The sequence below is a fragment of the Taudactylus pleione genome, unplaced genomic scaffold, assembly GCF_031769625.1.
Source record: "Taudactylus pleione unplaced genomic scaffold, aTauple2 ptg000461l, whole genome shotgun sequence".
In the NCBI taxonomy this organism is placed as follows: Eukaryota; Metazoa; Chordata; class Amphibia; order Anura; family Myobatrachidae; genus Taudactylus; species Taudactylus pleione.
The window spans coordinates 249052-273410 of record NW_028284863.1 but is presented as its reverse complement, the minus strand read 5'-3'; the positions used below and the strand labels follow the sequence as shown (position 1 = coordinate 273410).

At 41.3% G+C, this 24359-nt stretch overlaps 1 protein-coding gene across 5 annotated transcripts in view; it reads left to right on the top strand.

Moving 5' to 3' along the window:
* The window catches only part of ELMO3 (engulfment and cell motility 3), a 450596-nt gene that overhangs the window by 367374 nt on the left and 58863 nt on the right, over window positions 1-24359 (top strand). For all 5 annotated transcript variants that reach the window (XM_088448606.1, XM_088448605.1, XM_088448607.1 and 2 more), the window contains one exon: window positions 14583-14660. In XM_088448606.1, coding sequence (XP_088304732.1) covers window positions 14583-14660 — 78 coding nt within the window. The remainder of the gene's footprint in view (window positions 1-14582; window positions 14661-24359) is intronic.

The following is a 24359-nucleotide window of genomic DNA, read 5'->3' as shown; positions in this document are numbered from 1 at the left end:
CATAATGATTAGTAGTGAGAGGTAATGAGTAGGTGGAGGTACTGCACATAATGATTAGTAGTGAGAGGTAATGAGTATGTGGGGATGTAGGTGGAGGTACCGCACAGAATGATTAGTAGTGAGAGGTAATGAGCATGTGGGGATGTAGGTGGAGGTACTGCACATATTGATTAGTAGTGAGAGGTAATGAGTATGTGGGGATGTAGGTGGAGGTACTGCACATAATGATTAGTAGTGAGAGGTAATGAGTATGTGGGGATGTAGGTGGAGGTACTGCACATAATGATTAGTAGTGAGAGGTAATGAGTATGTGGGGATGTAGGTGGAGGTACTGCACATAATGATTAGAAGTGAGAGATAATGAGTATGTGGGGATGTAGGTGGAGGTACTGCACATAATGATTAGTAGTGAGAGGTAATGAGTAGATGGAGGTACTGCACATAATGATTAGTAGTGAGAGGTAATGAGTACGTGGGGATGTAGGTGGAGGTACTGCACATAATGATCAGTAGTGAGAGGTAATGAGTATGTGGGGATGTAGGTGGAGGTACTGCACATAATAGTAGTGAGAGGTAATGAGTATGTGGGGATGTATATGGAGGTACTGCACATAATGATTAGTAGTGAGAGGTAATGAGTATGTGGGGATGTAGGTGGAGGTACTGCACATAATGATTAGTAGTGAGAGTTAATGAGTATGTGGGGATGTAGGTGGAGGTACCGCACATAATGATTAGTAGTGAGAGGTAATGAGTATGTGGGGATGTAGGTGGAGGTACTGCACATAATGATTAGTAGTGAGAGGTAATGAGTATGTGGGGATGTAGGTGGAGGTACTGCACATAATGATTAGTAGTGAGAGGTAATGAGCATGTGGGGATGTAGGTGGAGGTACTGCACATAACGATTAGTAGTGAGAGGTAATGAGTATGTGAGGATGTAGGTGGAGGTACTGCACATAATGATTAGTAGTGAGAGGTAATGAGTATGTGGGGATGTAGGTGGAGGTACTGCACATAATGATTAGTAGTGAGAGGTAATGAGTATGTGGGGATGTAGGTGGAGGTACTGCACATAATAGAAGTGAGAGGTAATGAGTATGTGGGGATGTAGGTGGAGGTACTGCACATAATGATTAGAAGTGAGAGGTAATGAGTATGTGGGGATGTAGGTGGAGGTACTGCACATAATGATTAGTAGTGAGAGGTAATGAGTATGTGGGGATGTAGGTGGAGGTACTGCACATAATGATTAGTAGTGAGAGGTAATGAGTATGTGGGGATGTAGGTGGAGGTACTGCACATAATGATTAGAAGTGAGAGGGAATGACTATGTGGGGATGTAGGTAGAGGTACTGCACATAATGATTAGTAGTGAGAGGTAATGAGTATGTGGGGATGTAGGTGGAGGTACTGCACATAATGATTAGTAGTGAGAGGTAATGAGTATGTGGGGATGTAGGTGGAGGTACTGCACATAATGATTAGTAGTGAGAGGTAATGAGTATGTGGGGATGTAGGTGGAGGTACCGCACATAATGATTAGTAGTGAGAGGTAATGAGTATGTGGGGATGTAGGTGGAGGTACTGCACATAATGATTAGTAGTGAGAGGTAATGAGTATGTGGGGATGTAGGTGGAGGTACCGCACATAATGATTAGTAGTGAGAGGTAATGAGTATGTGGGGATGTAGGTGGAGGTACTGCACATAATGATTAGTAGTGAGAGGTAATGAGTATGTGGGGATGTAGGTGGAGGTACTGCACATAATGATTAGTAGTGAGAGGTAATGAGTATGTGGGGATGTAGGTGGAGGTACTGCACATAATGATTAGTAGTGAGAGGTAATGAGTATGTGAGGATGTAGGTGGAGGTACTGCACATAATGATTAGTAGTGAGAGGTAATGAGTATGTGGGGATCTAGGTGGAGGTACTGCACATAATGATTAGTAGTGAGAGGTAATGAGTATGTGGGGATGTAGGTGGAGGTACTGCACATAATAGAAGTGAGAGGTAATGAGTATGTGGGGATGTAGGTGGAGGTACTGCACATAATGATTAGTAGTGAGAGGTAATGAGTATGTGGGGATGTAGGTGGAGGTACCGCACATAATGATTAGTAGTGAGAGGTAATGAGTATGTGGGGATGTAGGTGGAGGTACTGCACATAATGATTAGTAGTGAGAGGTAATGAGTATGTGGGGATGTAGGTGGAGGTACTGCACATAATGATTAGTAGTGAGAGGTAATGAGTATGTGGGGATGTAGGTGGAGGTACTGCACATAATGATTAGTAGTGAGAGGTAATGAGTATGTGAGGATGTAGGTGGAGGTACTGCACATAATGATTAGTAGTGAGAGGTAATGAGTATGTGGGGATCTAGGTGGAGGTACTGCACATAATGATTAGTAGTGAGAGGTAATGAGTATGTGGGGATGTAGGTGGAGGTACTGCACATAATGATTAGTAGTGAGAGGTAATGAGTATGTGGGGATGTAGGTGGAGGTACCGCACATAATGATTAGTAGTGAGAGGTAATGAGTATGTGGGGATGTAGGTGGAGGTACTGCACATAATGATTAGTAGTGAGAGGTAATGAGTATGTGGGGATGTAGGTGGAGGTACTGCACATAATGATTAGTAGTGAGAGGTAATGAGTATGTGGGGATGTAGGTGGAGGTACTGCACATAATGATTAGAAGTGAGAGATAATGAGTATGTGGGGATGTAGGTGGAGGTACTGCACATAATGATTAGTAGTGAGAGGTAATGAGTAGATGGAGGTACTGCACATAATGATTAGTAGTGAGAGGTAATGAGTACGTGGGGATGTAGGTGGAGGTACTGCACATAATGATCAGTAGTGAGAGGTAATGAGTATGTGGGGATGTAGGTGGAGGTACTGCACATAATAGTAGTGAGAGGTAATGAGTATGTGGGGATGTATATGGAGGTACTGCACATAATGATTAGTAGTGAGAGGTAATGAGTATGTGGGGATGTAGGTGGAGGTACTGCACATAATGATTAGTAGTGAGAGTTAATGAGTATGTGGGGATGTAGGTGGAGGTACCGCACATAATGATTAGTAGTGAGAGGTAATGAGTATGTGGGGATGTAGGTGGAGGTACTGCACATAATGATTAGTAGTGAGAGGTAATGAGTATGTGGGGATGTAGGTGGAGGTACTGCACATAATGATTAGTAGTGAGAGGTAATGAGCATGTGGGGATGTAGGTGGAGGTACTGCACATAACGATTAGTAGTGAGAGGTAATGAGTATGTGAGGATGTAGGTGGAGGTACTGCACATAATGATTAGTAGTGAGAGGTAATGAGTATGTGGGGATGTAGGTGGAGGTACTGCACATAATGATTAGTAGTGAGAGGTAATGAGTATGTGGGGATGTAGGTGGAGGTACTGCACATAATAGAAGTGAGAGGTAATGAGTATGTGGGGATGTAGGTGGAGGTACTGCACATAATGATTAGAAGTGAGAGGTAATGAGTATGTGGGGATGTAGGTGGAGGTACTGCACATAATGATTAGTAGTGAGAGGTAATGAGTATGTGGGGATGTAGGTGGAGGTACTGCACATAATGATTAGTAGTGAGAGGTAATGAGTATGTGGGGATGTAGGTGGAGGTACTGCACATAATGATTAGAAGTGAGAGGGAATGACTATGTGGGGATGTAGGTAGAGGTACTGCACATAATGATTAGTAGTGAGAGGTAATGAGTATGTGGGGATGTAGGTGGAGGTACTGCACATAATGATTAGTAGTGAGAGGTAATGAGTATGTGGGGATGTAGGTGGAGGTACTGCACATAATGATTAGTAGTGAGAGGTAATGAGTATGTGGGGATGTAGGTGGAGGTACCGCACATAATGATTAGTAGTGAGAGGTAATGAGTATGTGGGGATGTAGGTGGAGGTACTGCACATAATGATTAGTAGTGAGAGGTAATGAGTATGTGGGGATGTAGGTGGAGGTACCGCACATAATGATTAGTAGTGAGAGGTAATGAGTATGTGGGGATGTAGGTGGAGGTACTGCACATAATGATTAGTAGTGAGAGGTAATGAGTATGTGGGGATGTAGGTGGAGGTACTGCACATAATGATTAGTAGTGAGAGGTAATGAGTATGTGGGGATGTAGGTGGAGGTACTGCACATAATGATTAGTAGTGAGAGGTAATGAGTATGTGAGGATGTAGGTGGAGGTACTGCACATAATGATTAGTAGTGAGAGGTAATGAGTATGTGGGGATCTAGGTGGAGGTACTGCACATAATGATTAGTAGTGAGAGGTAATGAGTATGTGGGGATGTAGGTGGAGGTACTGCACATAATAGAAGTGAGAGGTAATGAGTATGTGGGGATGTAGGTGGAGGTACTGCACATAATGATTAGTAGTGAGAGGTAATGAGTATGTGGGGATGTAGGTGGAGGTACCGCACATAATGATTAGTAGTGAGAGGTAATGAGTATGTGGGGATGTAGGTGGAGGTACTGCACATAATGATTAGTAGTGAGAGGTAATGAGTATGTGGGGATGTAGGTGGAGGTACTGCACATAATGATTAGTAGTGAGAGGTAATGAGTATGTGGGGATGTAGGTGGAGGTACTGCACATAATGATTAGTAGTGAGAGGTAATGAGTATGTGAGGATGTAGGTGGAGGTACTGCACATAATGATTAGTAGTGAGAGGTAATGAGTATGTGGGGATCTAGGTGGAGGTACTGCACATAATGATTAGTAGTGAGAGGTAATGAGTATGTGGGGATGTAGGTGGAGGTACTGCACATAATAGAAGTGAGAGGTAATGAGTATGTGGGGATGTAGGTGGAGGTACTGCACATAATGATTAGAAGTGAGAGGTAATGAGTATGTGGGGATGTAGGTGGAGGTACTGCACATAATGATTAGTAGTGAGAGGTAATGAGTATGTGGGGATGTAGGTGGAGGTACTGCACATAATGATTAGTAGTGAGAGGTAATGAGTATGTGGGGATGTAGGTGGAGGTACTGCACATAATGATTAGAAGTGAGAGGGAATGACTATGTGGGGATGTAGGTGGAGGTACTGCACATAATGATTAGTAGTGAGAGGTAATGAGTATGTGGGGATGTAGGTGGAGGTACTGCACATAATGATTAGTAGTGAGAGGTAATGAGTATGTGGGGATGTAGGTGGAGGTACTGCACATAATGATTAGTAGTGAGAGGTAATGAGTATGTGGGGATGTAGGTGGAGGTACCGCACATAATGATTAGTAGTGAGAGGTAATGAGTATGTGGGGATGTAGGTGGAGGTACCGCACATAATGATTAGTAGTGAGAGGTAATGAGTATGTGGGGATGTAGGTGGAGGTACCGCACATAATGATTAGTAGTGAGAGGTAATGAGTATGTGGGGATGTAGGTGGAGGTACTGCACATAATGATTAGTAGTGAGAGGTAATGAGTATGTGGGGATGTAGGTGGAGGTACTGCACATAATGATTAGAAGTGAGAGGTAATGAGTATGTGGGGATGTAGGTGGAGGTACTGCACATAATGATTAGGAGTGAGAGGTAATGAGTATGTGGGGATGTAGGTGGAGGTACTGCACATAATGATTAGTAATGAGAGGTAATGAGTATGTGGGGATGTAGGTGGAGGTACTGCACATAATGATTAGTAATGAGAGGTAATGAGTATGTGGGGATGTAGGTGGAGGTACTGCACATAATGATTAGTAATGAGAGGTAATGAGTATGTGGGGATGTAGGTGGAGGTAATGCACATAATGATTAGTAGTGAGAGGTAATGAGTATGTGGGGATGTAGGTGGAGGTACTGCACATAATGATTAGAAGTGAGAGGTAATGAGTATGTGGGGATGTAGGTGGAGGTACTGCACATAATGATTAGTAGTGAGAGGTAATGAGTATGTGAGGATGTAGGTGGAGGTACAGCACATAATGATTAGTAGTGAGAGGTAATGAGTATGTGGGGATGTAGGTGGAGGTACTGCACATAATGATTAGTAGTGAGAGGTAATGAGTATGTGGGGATGTAGGTGGAGGTACCGCACATAATGATTAGTAGTGAGAGGTAATGAGTATGTGGGGATGTAGGTGGAGGTACCGCACATAATGATTAGTAGTGAGAGGTAATGAGTATGTGGGGATGTAGGTGGAGGTACCGCACATAATGATTAGTAGTGAGAGGTAATGAGTATGTGGGGATGTAGGTGGAGGCACTGCACATAATGATTAGTAGTGAGAGGTAATGAGTATGTGAGGATGTAGGTGGAGTTACAGCACATAATGATTAGTAGTGAGAGGTAATGAGTATGTGTGGATGTAGGTGGAGGTACTGCACATAATGATTAGTAGTGAGAGGTAATGAGTATGTGGGGATGTAGGTGGAGGTACTGCACATAATGATTAGGAGTGAGAGGTAATGAGTATGTGTGGATGTAGGTGGAGGTACTGCACATAATGATTAGAAGTGAGAGGTAATGAGTATGTGGGGATGTAGGTGGAGGTACTGCACATAATGATTAGGAGTGAGAGGTAATGAGTATGTGGGGATGTAGGAAGAGGTACTGCAAATACTGATTAGTAGTGAGAGGTAATGAGTATGTGGGGATGTAGGTGGAGGTACTGCACATAATGATTAGTAGTGAGAGGTAATGAGTATGTGGGGATGTAGGTGGAGGTACTGCATATAATGATTAGAAGTGAGAGGTAATGAGTAAGTGGGGATGTAGGTGGAGGTACCGCACATAATGATTAGTAGTGAGAGGTAATGAGTATGTGGGGATGTAGTTGGAGGTACCGCACATAATGATTAGTGCTGAGAGGTAATGAGTATGTGGGGATGTAGGTGGAGGTACCGCACATAATGATTAGTAGTGAGAGGTAATGAGCATGTGGGGATGTAGGTGTAGGTACTGCACATAATGATCAGTAGTGAGAGGTAATGAGTATGTGGGGATGTAGGTGGATGTACTGCACATAATGATTAGTAGTGAGAGGTAATGAGTATGTGGGGATGTAGGTGGAGGTACCGCACATAATGATTAGTAGTGAGAGGTAATGAGCATGTGGGGATGTAGGTGGAGGTACTGCACATAATGATTAGTAGTGAGAGGTAATGAGCATGTGGGGATGTAGGTGTAGGTACTGCACATAATGATTAGTAGTGAGAGGTAATGAGTATGTGGGGATGTAAGTGGAGGTACTGCACATAATGATTAGTAGTGAGAGGTAATGAGCATGTGGGGATGTAGGTGGAGGTACTGCACATAATGATTAGTAGTGAGAGGTAATGAGCATGTGGGGATGTAGGTGTAGGTACTGCACATAATGATTAGTAGTGAGAGGTAATGAGTATGTGGGGATGTAGGTGGAGGTACTGAGGTAATGAGTATGTGAGGATGTAGGTGGAAGTACTGCACATAATGATTAGTAGTAAGAGGTAATGAGTATGTGGGGATGTAGGTGGAGGTACTGCACTTAATGATTAGTAGTGAGAGGTAATGAGTATGTGGGGATGTAGGTGGAGGTACCGCACATAATGATTAGTAGTGAGAGGTAATGAGTATGTGGGGATGTAGGTGGAGGTACTGCACATAATGATTAGTAGTGAGAGGTAATGAGTATGTGGGGATGTAGGTGGATGTACTGCACATAATGATTAGTAGTGAGAGGTAATGAGTATGTGGGGATGTAGGTGGAGGTACTGCACATAATGATTAGTAGTGAGAGGTAATGAGTATGTGGGGACGTAGGTGGAGGTACTGCACATAATGATTAGTAGTGAGAGGTAATGAGTATGTGGGGACGTAGGTGGAGGTACTGCATATAACGATTAGTAGTGAGAGGTAATGAGTATGTGGGGATGTAATTGGAGGTACTACACATAATGATTAGTAGTGAGAGGTAATGAGTATGTGGGGATGTAGGTGGAGGTACTGCACATAATGATTAGTAGTGAGAGGTAATGAGTATGTGTGGGTGGAGTTACTGCACATAATGATTAGTAGTGAGAGGTAATGAGTATGTGGGGATGTAGGTGGAGGTACTGCACATAATGGTTTGTAGTGAGAGGTAATGAGTATGTGGGGATGTAGGTGGAGGTACTGCACATAATGATTAGTAGTGAGAGGTAATAAGTATGTGGGGATGTAGGTGGAGGTACTGCACATAATGATTAGTAGTGAGAGGTAATGAGTATGTGGGGATGTAGGTGTAGGTACTGCACATAATGATTAGTAGTGAGAGGTAATGAGTATGTGGGGATGTAGGTGGAGGTACTGCACATAATGATTAGTAGTGAGAGGTAATAAGTATGTGGGGATGTAGGTGGAGGTACTGCACATAATGATTAGTAGTGAGAGGTAATGAGTATGTGGGGATGTAGGTGGAGGTACTGCACATAATGATTAGTAGTGAGAGGTAATGAGTATGTGGAGATGTAGGTGGAGGTACTGCACATAATGATTAGTAGTGAGATGTAATGAGTATGTGGGGATGTAGGTGGAGGTACTGCACATAATGATTAGTAGTGAGAGGTAATGAGTATGTGGGGATGTAGGTGGAGGTACCGCACATAATGATTAGTAGTGAGAGGTAATGAGTATGTGGGGATGTAGGTGGAGGTACCGCACATAATGATTAGTAGTGAGAGGTAATGAGTATGTGGGGATGTAGGTGGAGGTACCGCACATAATGATTAGTAGTGAGAGGTAATGAGTATGTGGGGATGTAGGTGGAGGTACTGCACATAATGATTAGTAGTGAGAGGTAATGAGTATGTGGGGATGTAGGTGGAGGTACTGCACATAATGATTAGAAGTGAGAGGTAATGAGTATGTGGGGATGTAGGTGGAGGTACTGCACATAATGATTAGGAGTGAGAGGTAATGAGTATGTGGGGATGTAGGTGGAGGTACTGCACATAATGATTAGTAATGAGAGGTAATGAGTATGTGGGGATGTAGGTGGAGGTACTGCACATAATGATTAGTAATGAGAGGTAATGAGTATGTGGGGATGTAGGTGGAGGTACTGCACATAATGATTAGTAATGAGAGGTAATGAGTATGTGGGGATGTAGGTGGAGGTAATGCACATAATGATTAGTAGTGAGAGGTAATGAGTATGTGGGGATGTAGGTGGAGGTACTGCACATAATGATTAGAAGTGAGAGGTAATGAGTATGTGGGGATGTAGGTGGAGGTACTGCACATAATGATTAGTAGTGAGAGGTAATGAGTATGTGAGGATGTAGGTGGAGGTACAGCACATAATGATTAGTAGTGAGAGGTAATGAGTATGTGGGGATGTAGGTGGAGGTACTGCACATAATGATTAGTAGTGAGAGGTAATGAGTATGTGGGGATGTAGGTGGAGGTACCGCACATAATGATTAGTAGTGAGAGGTAATGAGTATGTGGGGATGTAGGTGGAGGTACCGCACATAATGATTAGTAGTGAGAGGTAATGAGTATGTGGGGATGTAGGTGGAGGTACCGCACATAATGATTAGTAGTGAGAGGTAATGAGTATGTGGGGATGTAGGTGGAGGCACTGCACATAATGATTAGTAGTGAGAGGTAATGAGTATGTGAGGATGTAGGTGGAGTTACAGCACATAATGATTAGTAGTGAGAGGTAATGAGTATGTGTGGATGTAGGTGGAGGTACTGCACATAATGATTAGTAGTGAGAGGTAATGAGTATGTGGGGATGTAGGTGGAGGTACTGCACATAATGATTAGGAGTGAGAGGTAATGAGTATGTGTGGATGTAGGTGGAGGTACTGCACATAATGATTAGAAGTGAGAGGTAATGAGTATGTGGGGATGTAGGTGGAGGTACTGCACATAATGATTAGGAGTGAGAGGTAATGAGTATGTGGGGATGTAGGAAGAGGTACTGCAAATACTGATTAGTAGTGAGAGGTAATGAGTATGTGGGGATGTAGGTGGAGGTACTGCACATAATGATTAGTAGTGAGAGGTAATGAGTATGTGGGGATGTAGGTGGAGGTACTGCATATAATGATTAGAAGTGAGAGGTAATGAGTAAGTGGGGATGTAGGTGGAGGTACCGCACATAATGATTAGTAGTGAGAGGTAATGAGTATGTGGGGATGTAGTTGGAGGTACCGCACATAATGATTAGTGCTGAGAGGTAATGAGTATGTGGGGATGTAGGTGGAGGTACCGCACATAATGATTAGTAGTGAGAGGTAATGAGCATGTGGGGATGTAGGTGTAGGTACTGCACATAATGATCAGTAGTGAGAGGTAATGAGTATGTGGGGATGTAGGTGGATGTACTGCACATAATGATTAGTAGTGAGAGGTAATGAGTATGTGGGGATGTAGGTGGAGGTACCGCACATAATGATTAGTAGTGAGAGGTAATGAGCATGTGGGGATGTAGGTGGAGGTACTGCACATAATGATTAGTAGTGAGAGGTAATGAGCATGTGGGGATGTAGGTGTAGGTACTGCACATAATGATTAGTAGTGAGAGGTAATGAGTATGTGGGGATGTAAGTGGAGGTACTGCACATAATGATTAGTAGTGAGAGGTAATGAGCATGTGGGGATGTAGGTGGAGGTACTGCACATAATGATTAGTAGTGAGAGGTAATGAGCATGTGGGGATGTAGGTGTAGGTACTGCACATAATGATTAGTAGTGAGAGGTAATGAGTATGTGGGGATGTAGGTGGAGGTACTGAGGTAATGAGTATGTGAGGATGTAGGTGGAAGTACTGCACATAATGATTAGTAGTAAGAGGTAATGAGTATGTGGGGATGTAGGTGGAGGTACTGCACTTAATGATTAGTAGTGAGAGGTAATGAGTATGTGGGGATGTAGGTGGAGGTACCGCACATAATGATTAGTAGTGAGAGGTAATGAGTATGTGGGGATGTAGGTGGAGGTACTGCACATAATGATTAGTAGTGAGAGGTAATGAGTATGTGGGGATGTAGGTGGATGTACTGCACATAATGATTAGTAGTGAGAGGTAATGAGTATGTGGGGATGTAGGTGGAGGTACTGCACATAATGATTAGTAGTGAGAGGTAATGAGTATGTGGGGACGTAGGTGGAGGTACTGCACATAATGATTAGTAGTGAGAGGTAATGAGTATGTGGGGACGTAGGTGGAGGTACTGCATATAACGATTAGTAGTGAGAGGTAATGAGTATGTGGGGATGTAATTGGAGGTACTACACATAATGATTAGTAGTGAGAGGTAATGAGTATGTGGGGATGTAGGTGGAGGTACTGCACATAATGATTAGTAGTGAGAGGTAATGAGTATGTGTGGGTGGAGTTACTGCACATAATGATTAGTAGTGAGAGGTAATGAGTATGTGGGGATGTAGGTGGAGGTACTGCACATAATGGTTTGTAGTGAGAGGTAATGAGTATGTGGGGATGTAGGTGGAGGTACTGCACATAATGATTAGTAGTGAGAGGTAATAAGTATGTGGGGATGTAGGTGGAGGTACTGCACATAATGATTAGTAGTGAGAGGTAATGAGTATGTGGGGATGTAGGTGTAGGTACTGCACATAATGATTAGTAGTGAGAGGTAATGAGTATGTGGGGATGTAGGTGGAGGTACTGCACATAATGATTAGTAGTGAGAGGTAATAAGTATGTGGGGATGTAGGTGGAGGTACTGCACATAATGATTAGTAGTGAGAGGTAATGAGTATGTGGGGATGTAGGTGGAGGTACTGCACATAATGATTAGTAGTGAGAGGTAATGAGTATGTGGAGATGTAGGTGGAGGTACTGCACATAATGATTAGTAGTGAGATGTAATGAGTATGTGGGGATGTAGGTGGAGGTACTGCACATAATAATTAGGAGTGAGAGGTAATGAGTATGTGGGGATGTAGGTGGAGGTACTGCACATAATGATTAGTAGTGAGAGGTAATGAGTATGTGGGGATGTAGGTGGAGGTTCTGCACATAATGATTAGTAGTGAGAGGTTATGAGTATGTGGGGATGTAGGTGTAGGTACTGCACATAATGATTAGTAGTGAGAGGTAATGAGTATGTGGGGATGTAGGTGGAGGTACTGCACATAATAGTAGTGAGAGGTAATGAGTAGGTGGAGTTACTGCACATAATGATTAGTAGTGAGAGGTAATGAGCATGTGGGGATGTAATTGGAGGTACTTCACATAATGATTAGTAGTGAGAGTTAATGAGTATGTGGGGATGTAGGTGGAGGTACTGCACATAATGATTAGTAGTGAGAGGTAATGAGTATGTGGGGATGTAGGTGGAGGTACTGCACATAATGATTAGTAGTGAGAGGTAATGAGTAGGTGGAGGCACTGAACATAATGATCAGGAGTTGGGATGTAGGTGGAGGTACTGCACATAATGATTAGTAGTGAGAGGTAATGAGTATGTGGGGATGTAGGTGGAGGTACTGCACATAATGATTAGTAGTGAGAGGTAATGAGTAGGTGGAGGTACTGCACATAATGATTAGTAGTGAGAGGTAATGAGTATGTGGGGATGTAGGTGGAGGGTACTGCACATAATGATTAGTAGTGAGAGGTAATGAGTAGGTGGAGGGTACTGCACATAATGATTAGTAGTGAGAGGTAATGAGTATGTGGGGATGTAGGTGGAGGTACTGCACATAATGATTAGTAGTGAGAGGTAATGAGTATGTGGGGATATAGGTGGAGGTACTGCACATAATGATTAGTAGTGAGAGGTAATGAGTATGTGGAGATGTAGGTGGAGGTACCGCACATAATGATTAGTACTGAGAGGTAATGAGTATGTGGGGATGTAGGTGGAGGTACCCCACATAATGATTAGTAGTGAGAGTTAATGAGTATGTGGGCATGTAGGTGGAGGTACTGCACATAATGATTAGTAGTGAGAGGTAATGAGTATGTGGGGATGTAGGTGGAGGTACTGCACATAATGATTAGTAGTGAGAGGTAATGAGTATGTGGGGATGTAGGTGGATTTACTGCACATAATGATTAGTAGTGAGAGGTAATGAGTATGTGGGGATGTAGGTGGAGGTACTGCACATAATGATTAGTAGTGAGAGGTAATGAGTATGTGGGGATGTAGGTGGAGGTACTGCACATAATGATTAGTAGTGAGAGGTAATGAGTATGTGGGGATGTAGGTGGAGGTACTGCACATAATGATTAGTAGTGAGAGGTAATGAGTATGTGGGGATGTAGGTGGAGGGTACTGCACATAATGATTAGTAGTGAGAGGTAATGAGTAGGTGGAGGTACTGCACATAATGATTAGTAGTGAGAGGTAATGAGTAGGTGGAGGTACTGCACATAATGATTAGTAGTGAGAGGTAATGTGTATGGGGGGATGTAGGTGGAGGTACCGCACATAATGATGCATCTTAGGGCCTGATTCAGAGCCGGACGCAATTAGCGCTCGCTCGTTCAGGAAAAGTGGGTGGCTATTCAAATGAACCGTTCACTCTTTGCGGTCTGTTCACGCTTCCATGTCTGAACGAGCGAACAAAAATTGCGGACGTTTATTTGAAAAATACGCCCCCTGGCCGCTTGAATCATACGTTATGTCCGCTATTTATTAAAATAATCGAATACATCGATCAGCGTATGAATTGCTCGCAATTCTTGTGGTTGGTTTTTCCTTCCGCTATCTTGCGAGCAGTTTTGACTATAAAATAACCCAGTGACGTGGTCAATGACGCTGCTGTATTAATTATGCACACCCATAAAACGCCCGTTTTGACCTTTAAGCACACCTGCGTTCTTAATTCCACTCCCCGTTTTCAAGCACCTTCCCCTGTTACCACCCACATACGCCTCCTCCTGTCACTCAAAGTAGCAGGCATTCGCTATATAGCGAACAAACGTTTTTCGGCCGAACTGACTGATTCGCGCATGCGCATTATAAACTGTACGCATGCGCAGAAGTGCGAACATCGCTCGGAACGAGCGTACTGCCGCTTACGAGCGGCTCTGAATCAGGCCCTTAGTCCCAATGCGATGTGACTATGACGCACCAGGAGACTATGCTGTTTAATATGATATGAGACACTTGTGTATCTGTGCGCGGCTGTCACTGAATATGAAATGCTGCGATTCAGTGGCTGCGCAGTTTTACATGTCAAGTTCCAATGTGCTTTGTATACAATATAAGTGTCACATATCAAATTAATCGGTAAACTCTCCTTGTGCCTCCTAGTGGCAAAAAAAGTGCTTACTGCTAGAAGAGTGGCATGGGACTTGGCAACTCATCGGTACCAGGCATCTTGCACTGCGTGGCATATTGAGGCTAGATGAAGTAAGACACATCTATAGCACTATGGAAGGTTGTTGTTGGAGGCAATGCATGTACTGGCCGGGACTGAGATAGTAGCAGTATGTGGAGGTATTTGGGCAGGTCACAGGTTATGTATTTGTTTAGCAATGGGAGTATGTGGGACACTATATTATGTATATATACTATGTATATTATGTATATATATTTATGTAATAGACACTATATTATGTGGATTTTATCGTCTTGTGTTTTAGGATCTGATGGATCAAGCATTTTCCATCTGCTATGATGTTGACAGTTGCTTGAATTTCATTGCACCCTCGTTTAATGACGTAAGAATTTTTAGATATTATTGTACAGAGTGTAGGGAATACATATAACACCATCTGTCACAGTGAATTGTTAGATATTATTGTACAGTTTGTAGGGAATACATATAACACCATCTGCCACAGTGAATTATTAGATATTATTGTACAGAGTGTAAGGAATACATATAACACCATCTGCCACAGTGAATTGTTAGATATTATTGTACAGAGTGTAAGGAATACATATAACACCATCTGCCACAGTGAATTATTAGATATTATTGTACGGTGTGTAGGGAATACATATAACACCATCTGCCACAGTGAATTATTAGATATTATTGTACGGTGTGTAGGGAATACATATAACACCATCTGTCACAGTGAATTATTAGATATTATTGTACAGAGTGTAGGGAACACATATAACACCATCTGTCATAGTGAATTATTAGATATTATTGTACAGAGTGTAGGGAATACATATAACACCAACTGTCATAGTGAATTGTTAGATATTATTGTACAGAGTATAGGGAATACATATAACACCATCTGTCATAGTGAATTATTAGATATTATTGTACAGAGTGTAGGGAACACATATAACACCATCTGTCACAGTGAATTGTTAGATATTATTGTACAGAGTGTAGGGAACACATATAACACCATCTGTCATAGTGAATTATTAGATATTATTGTACAGAGTGTAGGGAATACATATAACACCAACTGTCATAGTGAATTGTTAGATATTATTGTACAGAGTATAGGGAATACATATAACACCATCTGTCATAGTGAATTGTTAGATATTATTGTACAGAGTGTAGGGAATACATATAACACCATCTGTCACAGTGAATTGTTAGATATTATTGTACAGAGTGTAGGGAACACATATAACACCATCTGTCACAGTGAATTGTTAGATATTATTGTACAGAGTGTAGGGAATACATATAACTCCATCTGCCACAGTGAATTGTTAGATATTATTGTACAGAGTATAGGGAATACATATAACACCATCTGTCACAGTGAATTGTTAGATATTATTGTACGGTGTGTAGGGAATACATATAACACCATCTGTCACAGTGAATTATTAGATATTATTGTACGGTGTGTAGGGAATACATATAACACCATCTGCCACAGTGAATTATTAGATATTATTGTACAGAGTGTAGGGAATACATATAACACCATCTGTCACAGTGAATTGTTAGATATTATTGTACAGAGTGTACGGAATACATATAACACCATCTGCCACAGTGAATTGTTAGATATTATTGTACAGAGTATAGGGAATACATATAACACCATCTGTCACAGTGAATTGTTAGATATTATTGTACGGTGTGTAGGGAATACATATAACACCATCTGTCACAGTGAATTATTAGATATTATTGTACGGTGTGTAGGGAATACATATAACACCATCTGTCATAGTGAATTATTAGATATTATTGTACGGTGTGTAGGGAATACATATAACACCATCTGTCACAGTGAATTGTTATATATTATTGTACAGAGAGTAGGGAACACATATAACACCATCTGCCATCTGTCATAGTGAATTGTTAGATATTATTGTACAGAGTGTAGGGAATACATATAACACCATCTGTCACAGTGAATTGTTAGATATTATTGTACAGAGTGTACGGAATACATATAACACCATCTGTCATAGTGAATTGTTAGATATTATTGTACAGAGTATAGGGAATACATATAACACCATCTGTCATAGTGAATTGTTAGATATTATTGTACGGTGTGTAGGGAATACATATAACACCATCTGTCATAGTGAATTATTAGATATTATTGTACGGTGTGTAGGGAATACATATAACACCATCTGCCACAGTGAATTATTAGATATTATTGTACGGTGTGTAGGGAATACATATAACACCATCTGTCACAGTGAATTATTAGATATTATTGTACAGAGTGTAGGGAACACATATAACACCATCTGTCATAGTGAATTGTTAGATATTATTGTACAGAGTGTAAGGAATACATATAACAACATCTGTCATAGTGAATTATTACATAATATTGTACAGTGTGTAGGGAATACATATAACACCATCTGCCACAGTGAATTATTAGATATTATTGTACAGAGTGTAGGGAATACATATAACACCATCTGCCACAGTGAATTGTTAGATATTATTATACAGAGTGTAGGGAATACATATAACACCATCTGTCACAGTGAATTATTAGATATTATTGTACAGAGTGTAGGGAATACATATAACACCATCTGCCACAGTGAATTGTTAGATATTATTATACAGAGTGTAGGGAATACATATAACACCATCTGTCATAGTGAATTATTAGATATTATTGTACAGAGTGTAGGGAATACATATAACACCATCTGTCATAGTGAATTATTAGATATTATTGTACAGAGTGTAGGGAATACATATAACACCATCTGTCACAGTGAATTATTAGATATTATTGTACAGAGTGTAGGGAATACATATAACACCATCTGTCACAGTGAATTATTAGATATTATTGTACAGAGTGTAGGGAATACATATAACACCATCTGTCACAGTGAATTGTTAGATATTATTGTACAGAGTGTTAGGAATACATATAACAACATCTGTCATAGTGAATTGTTAGATATTATTATACAGAGTGTAGGGAATACATATAACACCATCTGTCATAGTGAATTATTAGATATTATTGTACAGAGTGTAGGGAATACATATAACACCATCTGTCACAGTGAATTATTAGATATTATTGTACAGAGTGTAGGGAATACATATAACACCATCTGTCATAGTGAATTATTAGATATTATTGTACAGAGTGTAGGGAATACATATAACACCATCTGTCACAGTGAATTGTTAGATATTATTGTACAGAGTGTTAGGAATACATATAACAACATCTGTCATAGTGAATTATTAGATATTATTGTACAGTGTGTAGGGAATACATATAACACCATCTGTCATAGTGAATTATTAGATATTATTGTACAGAGTGTAGGGAATACATATAACACCATCTGTCACAGTGAATTATTAGATATTATTGTACAGAGTGTAGGGAATACATATAACACCATCTGCCACAGTGAATTGTTAGATATTATTATACAGAGTGTAGGGAATACATATAACACCATCTGTCATAGTGAATTATTAGATATTATTGTACAGAGTGTAGGGTATACATATAACTCCATCTGTCACAGTGAAATATTAGATATTATTGTACAGAGTGTAGGGAATACATATAACACCATCTGTCACAGTGAATTGTTAGATATTATTGTACAGAGTGTAGGGAATACATATAACTCCATCTGTCACAGTGAATTGTTAGATATTATTGTACAGAGTGTAGGGAACACATATAACACCATCTGTCATAGTGAATTATTAGATATTATTGTACGGTGTGTAGGGAATACATATAACTCCATCTGTCACAGTGAATTATTAGATATTATTGTACAGAGTGTAGGGAATACATATAACACCATCTGTCACAGTGAATTATTAGATATTATTGTACAGAGTGTAGGGAATACATATAACACCATCTGCCACAGTGAATTGTTAGATATTATTATACAGAGTGTAGGGAATACATATAACACCATCTGTCATAGTGAATTATTAGATATTATTGTACAGAGTGTAGGGTATACATATAACTCCATCTGTCACAGTGAAATATTAGATATTATTGTACAGAGTGTAGGGAATACATATAACACCATCTGTCACAGTGAATTATTAGATATTATTGTACAGAGTGTAGGGTATACATATAACTCCATCTGTCACAGTGAATTGTTAGATATTATTGTACAGAGTGTAGGGAACACATATAACACCATCTGTCATAGTGAATTATTAGATATTATTGTACAGAGTGTAGGGAATACATATAACACCATCTGTCACAGTGAATTATTAGATATTATTGTACAGAGTGTAGGGAATACATATAACACCATCTGTCACAGTGAATTGTTAGATATTATTGTACAGAGTGTAGGGAATACATATAACACCATCTGTCACAGTGAATTATTAGATATTATTGTACAGAGTGTAGGGAATACATATAACACCATCTGTCACAGTGAATTATTAGATATTATTGTACAGAGTGTAGGGAATACATATAACACCATCTGTCACAGTGAATTGTTAGATATAATTGTACAGAGTGTAGGGAATACATATAACACCATCTGTCATAGTGAATTGTTAGATATTATTGTACAGAGTGTAGGGAATACATATAACACCATCTGTCATAGTGAATTGTTAGATATTATTGTACAGAGTGTAGGGAATACATATAACACCATCTGTCACAGTGAATTGTTAGATATTATTGTACAGAGTGTAGGGAATACATATAACACCATCTGTCATCTGTCACAGTGAATTATTAGATATTATTGTACAGAGTGTAGGGAACACATATAACACCATCTGTCACAGTGAATTGTTAGATATTATTGTACAGTGTGTAGGGAATACATATAACACCATCTGTCACAGTGAATTGTTAGATATTATTGTATAGAGTGTAGGGAATACATATAACACCATCTGTCACAGTGAATTATTAGATATTATTGTACAGAGTGTAGGGAATACATATAACACCATCTGTCACAGTGAATTATTAGATATTATTGTACAGTGTGTAGGGAATACATATAACACCATCTGCCACAGTGAATTGTTATATATTATTGTACAGAGTGTAGGGAACACATATAACACCATCTGCCACAGTGAATTATTAGATATTATTGTACAGAGTGTAGGGAATACATATAACACCATCTGTCACAGTGAATTATTAGATATTATTGTACGGTGTGTAGGGAATACATATAACACCATCTGTCACAGTGAATTGTTAGATATTATTGTACAGAGTGTAGGGAATACATATAACACCATCTGCCACAGTGAATTGTTAGATATTATTGTACAGAGTGTAGGGAACACATATAACACCATCTGTCACAGTGAATTGTTAGATATTATTGTACAGAGTGTAGGGAATACATATAACACCATCTGTCACAGTGAATTGTTAGATATTATTGTACAGAGTGTAGGGAACACATATAACACCATCTGTCATAGTGAATTATTAGATATTATTGTACAGAGTGTAGGGAATACATATAACACCATCTGTCACAGTGAATTGTTAGATATTATTGTATAGAGTGTAGGGAACACATATAACACCATCTGCCACAGTGAATTATTAGATATTATTGTACAGAGTGTAGGGAATACATATAACACCATCTGTCACAGTGAATTATTAGATATTATTGTACGGTGTGTAGGGAATACATATAACTCCATCTGTCACAGTGAATTATTAGATATTATTGTACAGAGTGTAGGGAATACATATAACACCATCTGTCACAGTGAATTATTAGATATTATTGTACAGAGTGTAGGGAATACATATAACACCATCTGTCACAGTGAATTGTTAGATATAATTGTATAGAGTGTAGGGAATACATATAACACCATCTGTCATAGTGAATTGTTAGATATTATTGTACAGAGTGTAGGGAATACATATAACACCATCTGTCATAGTGAATTGTTAGATATTATTGTACAGAGTGTAGGGAATACATATAACACCATCTGTCACAGTGAATTGTTAGATATTATTGTACAGAGTGTAGGGAATACATATAACACCATCTGTCATCTGTCACAGTGAATTATTAGATATTATTGTACAGAGTGTAGGGAACACATATAACACCATCTGTCACAGTGAATTGTTAGATATTATTGTACAGTGTGTAGGGAATACATATAACTCCATCTGTCACAGTGAATTGTTAGATATTATTGTACAGTGTGTAGGGAATACATATAACACCATCTGCCACAGTGAATTGTTATATATTATTGTACAGTGTGTAGGGAATACATATAACTCCATCTGTCACAGTGAATTATTAGATATTATTGTACAGAGTGTAGGGAATACATATAACTCCATCTGCCACAGTTAATTATTAGATATTATTGTACAGAGTGTAGGGAATACATATAACACCATCTGTCACAATGTTCCCACAAGAGGCTGCAGAACCCATTTGCACCTTTAGGGCAGTTTTTCCTAGCTCCATTCGCATGCCATGGACCCCTAACAGTGCATGTTTTACAGATGACCTCAGTATCACAAGTGAAATAAATAGCTACACCTGTGGGTTTTCTAAAATGTGTCAGCCAGTAATGAATACAACTGTGCCCCTTCTAAGAGATCTGGAAAACATGCACTGTTACGGGTCCAGGAGAACTAGAGTTGGAAAGCACTGATTTACGAAATGAAATAAAAATAACATTGATTACATTCCATTGACATACGAGAATGTTTCCTCATCAGGGTCCACCGAACAGTTAAGCTTTTAGCTCCCAGAATGCTCCGGTCTTTCCCCCTGTATCCCGCCCCCTCGCCTCAGTTTGCTTGGTGTCCGGCAGGAGTTCGGATCACCATTATAACATTTGGCTGCCTTATACAGCCCATAACTTTTATTTTATGATTTACTTTTATTTTTGTCTATATTACACTGGGCAAGGAGCATCAGACTGTCCTTCGGACGTCTGCGCTGCCGCCCCATCACCCCTCTGGGCGCCGCAACTCCAGCTCTGACTGGTACTTTCGGCGGGCTCCCAGGGATCTTGGTAGCCAGTCCTGCAGGAGTATCCAAAGACTGCAGCCCGGACACCAGGGGACAGGTAAGACGGGTTACCGCCCGCAGCTACGCAGTCTTACCTCCGGTCTCTGGTGACGGACCGGAGGTGCTGAGGGTGAACACTGGTTCCGACCGTGTGATCCATTAGACCACAGGTTCTCAAACTCAGTCCTCAGGACCCCAAACAGTGCATGTTTTCCAGGTCTCCTCATAGAATCACAAATTAAATAAATAACTCCACCTGTGGATCTTTTAAAATGTGTCAGTGAGTAATGACTACACCTGTGCACCTGATAGGTGACCTGGAGAATGTGACCTGTGTGGGGTCCTGAGGAACCACTGCACTAGACCACTAGGGTACATATGGTGCGGGAATCCAGCGTCCCTGGGATCAATAATCAGTTAGGGGAGGTCAGCTTTCTCTATTTCAGTGGCCCCTCCCCCAGCCCCCAGCTCAGGGTGCCATTCTGCTGAGGTGTAGCCGCTCTGAGCTGCTCATACCCCCCTCCCCCTCCCCGCCCCCAGCTCCCTCTGAGATCTCCGGCGGCCATCTTCTGCAGGTTCAGCCGCAGCTCTCTCTGGGGTCCGGTCCCCCTTACATACCTCTCCCTGGAGTCAGGTTATGTAACAGTATAGAATACCAGACGTTGAGTCACTAACCACAGAGTCTGTGTAGTTGAATGTATTGCCTGGGTGGCTAAAGCAATTGAGAGCTGGGCATACGCCCTAGAAGACTATTCCCTTAGAGGCCTCCGGGATCAGATGTCCTACATAGGTCACATAAGGGATGCAGCTTCCTATATTGGAGAAGCGACCTTGGATGCTAGTCTCCTGGTCTCTAGAGTATCGGCTACAGCAGTCTCTACCCGCTGCACACTTTGGCTGCGATCATGGAAGGCGGATTATAAGATTATAGCCACATTGGCAGAATCAAAGACTGCTGTTCTGCCCTCAGCAGCTACTGCAAAACCTTGGACAACGTCCTTCAGGTCCTTTCGTCCGCAGGGAAAACCTAAAGGTCAGTCCATACCTAAACAATCCACTTCCGCTAGGGCCGCAAAGCCCAGGAACAAGCAGACTTGGGCCACCAGATGCCCAGCTGCCAAATCTGAAGACAAGCCCTCCTTCTGACAGGCTGGGCCTCCCCCTGGGAGATCCCAGAGCAGGGGACCAGCTTCTTCGATTCGCCCAAATCTGGCGTCAGACCACCACAGATGCCTGGGTACAAGAAGTGGTCTCTCACAGTTAAGACCTCTGATTTCTAAGACTGCCACCCCACCTATTTTTCTGCACAGGCCCTCCATCAGACCCGAACAAGGCCCTGCTCATACAGAAAGCCATTCAGTCCTTGCTACAAGCGGGGGTAATAGTTCCAGTCCCGCTATCACAGCGTGGGAACAGTTATTATTCTACCCTGTGAGGACATGGGATGTGTGTTACAAATGTACTGGCAGCATCTCAGTCATTGCAGAGATCAATTTACTTTTTAGTCCTTTTGTGTCCCCCATCCGTCTCCTAGTGTATGTGTGATCATTCTCAGGACACATATTTCCAATAGCATGTATATTATGTACTGTATCAATGTAAGTAATTGTAATGTTTAATACTGGATAAGCCTTGATGTTAGCCTGGTCCATATGTCTGTGTTATTTGTAACCACTAGAGCAAGGTGACACCTCCCAGAACAAAAGACCCTCTAAGTTAATTCCCACCTCCCCAGGGGACGCTCAGGATTTACTCCTCCTTCCATTTGCCTGTTTTGTGCATCACGTGAATCTGGTAGCCCGAACGGAACCATCCCAGCAGGTGTTCGTCAGGGAAGTAATATCAGGAGGAGGTAGGAGAAAGTGACAGCATAAGGGACTCGCACCAATCAGGAAATGGTGCAACCCCCCCTGGGTGGTCACAATATCGTGGGAAATTGGAAGATTTTAAAACGTCACCGAAGGCAACTCCACATGTTAGTCGCTGACTTTGGCTAAGAGGCCTCGCTCTGCTAAGGTACTAGTGGAACGCATCACCAGTTCTGTGGATTTATACTTTGGAAATTCGGCAAGGACCTATACGCTATTCATTGCTATGTGTTCTGTGATTAGCTTCTACTGTATGGGATCCTGGAACCAATTGTTTGGCCCAGGGACTATCACTGCTGTGTGATCTCAAATAGTTTCTACGTGTGGGGTCCTGGAAGCGATTGAGTGGACATACGCTATTCACTGCTGTGTGATCAGTGATAGTTTCTACTGTGGGGACTGAGGGTCTCTAGCTATTTTGTGGAATTGTTCTGGGACATTATACTCTACTGGGACTGCCTCTGTCTGGACTGCTACCTGTTTATTGCCCGTTCACTGGATTTACTGCTTGTCCTGACATATTATCTATTTCTGTGTGCTGTGGAAAAATAAACCATCACGTTGGTTTCATCTGCTCGGTGTCTGGGTGATTGAGAGAACCCCGTATCCTCACATTTGGCGGCAGCGACAGTGGGATCATTCAGACATCAATCAAGGAGCAGTGAAAGCGTGAAGTCACTCACAATAGAGAAGAGAGGATCAGGCCATATGTAAGGAATTTGCAGTAAAGTGGTCCCAGCAACTGAGTGGTCGTCAGTCCTGTAAAAGGTAAAATGGTGCTAAGGAAAGAAAGTCAGTGCCTCAAGTCTCCCAGGGCAGTGAAGCTCATGGATGGAGGTACGTCGGTATGTCGGCAGGCTAGGAAGCCGGATATTTTATTTTCTATAAGGATGCAGTACATATGGGCATACTGGAATGATGCTCGGAAGATGATTAGCGGGTGGAGAGTATCCAGCTTAACAGATAAATTGTGTTATCTGGGAGATGCTTTCATGCACTGCAGAAGTGAAGCAGTCACATGGAAGATGCTGGATGAACCAGAGTTTGAAGAATTCACGGAGGAAGTGAAGGCTA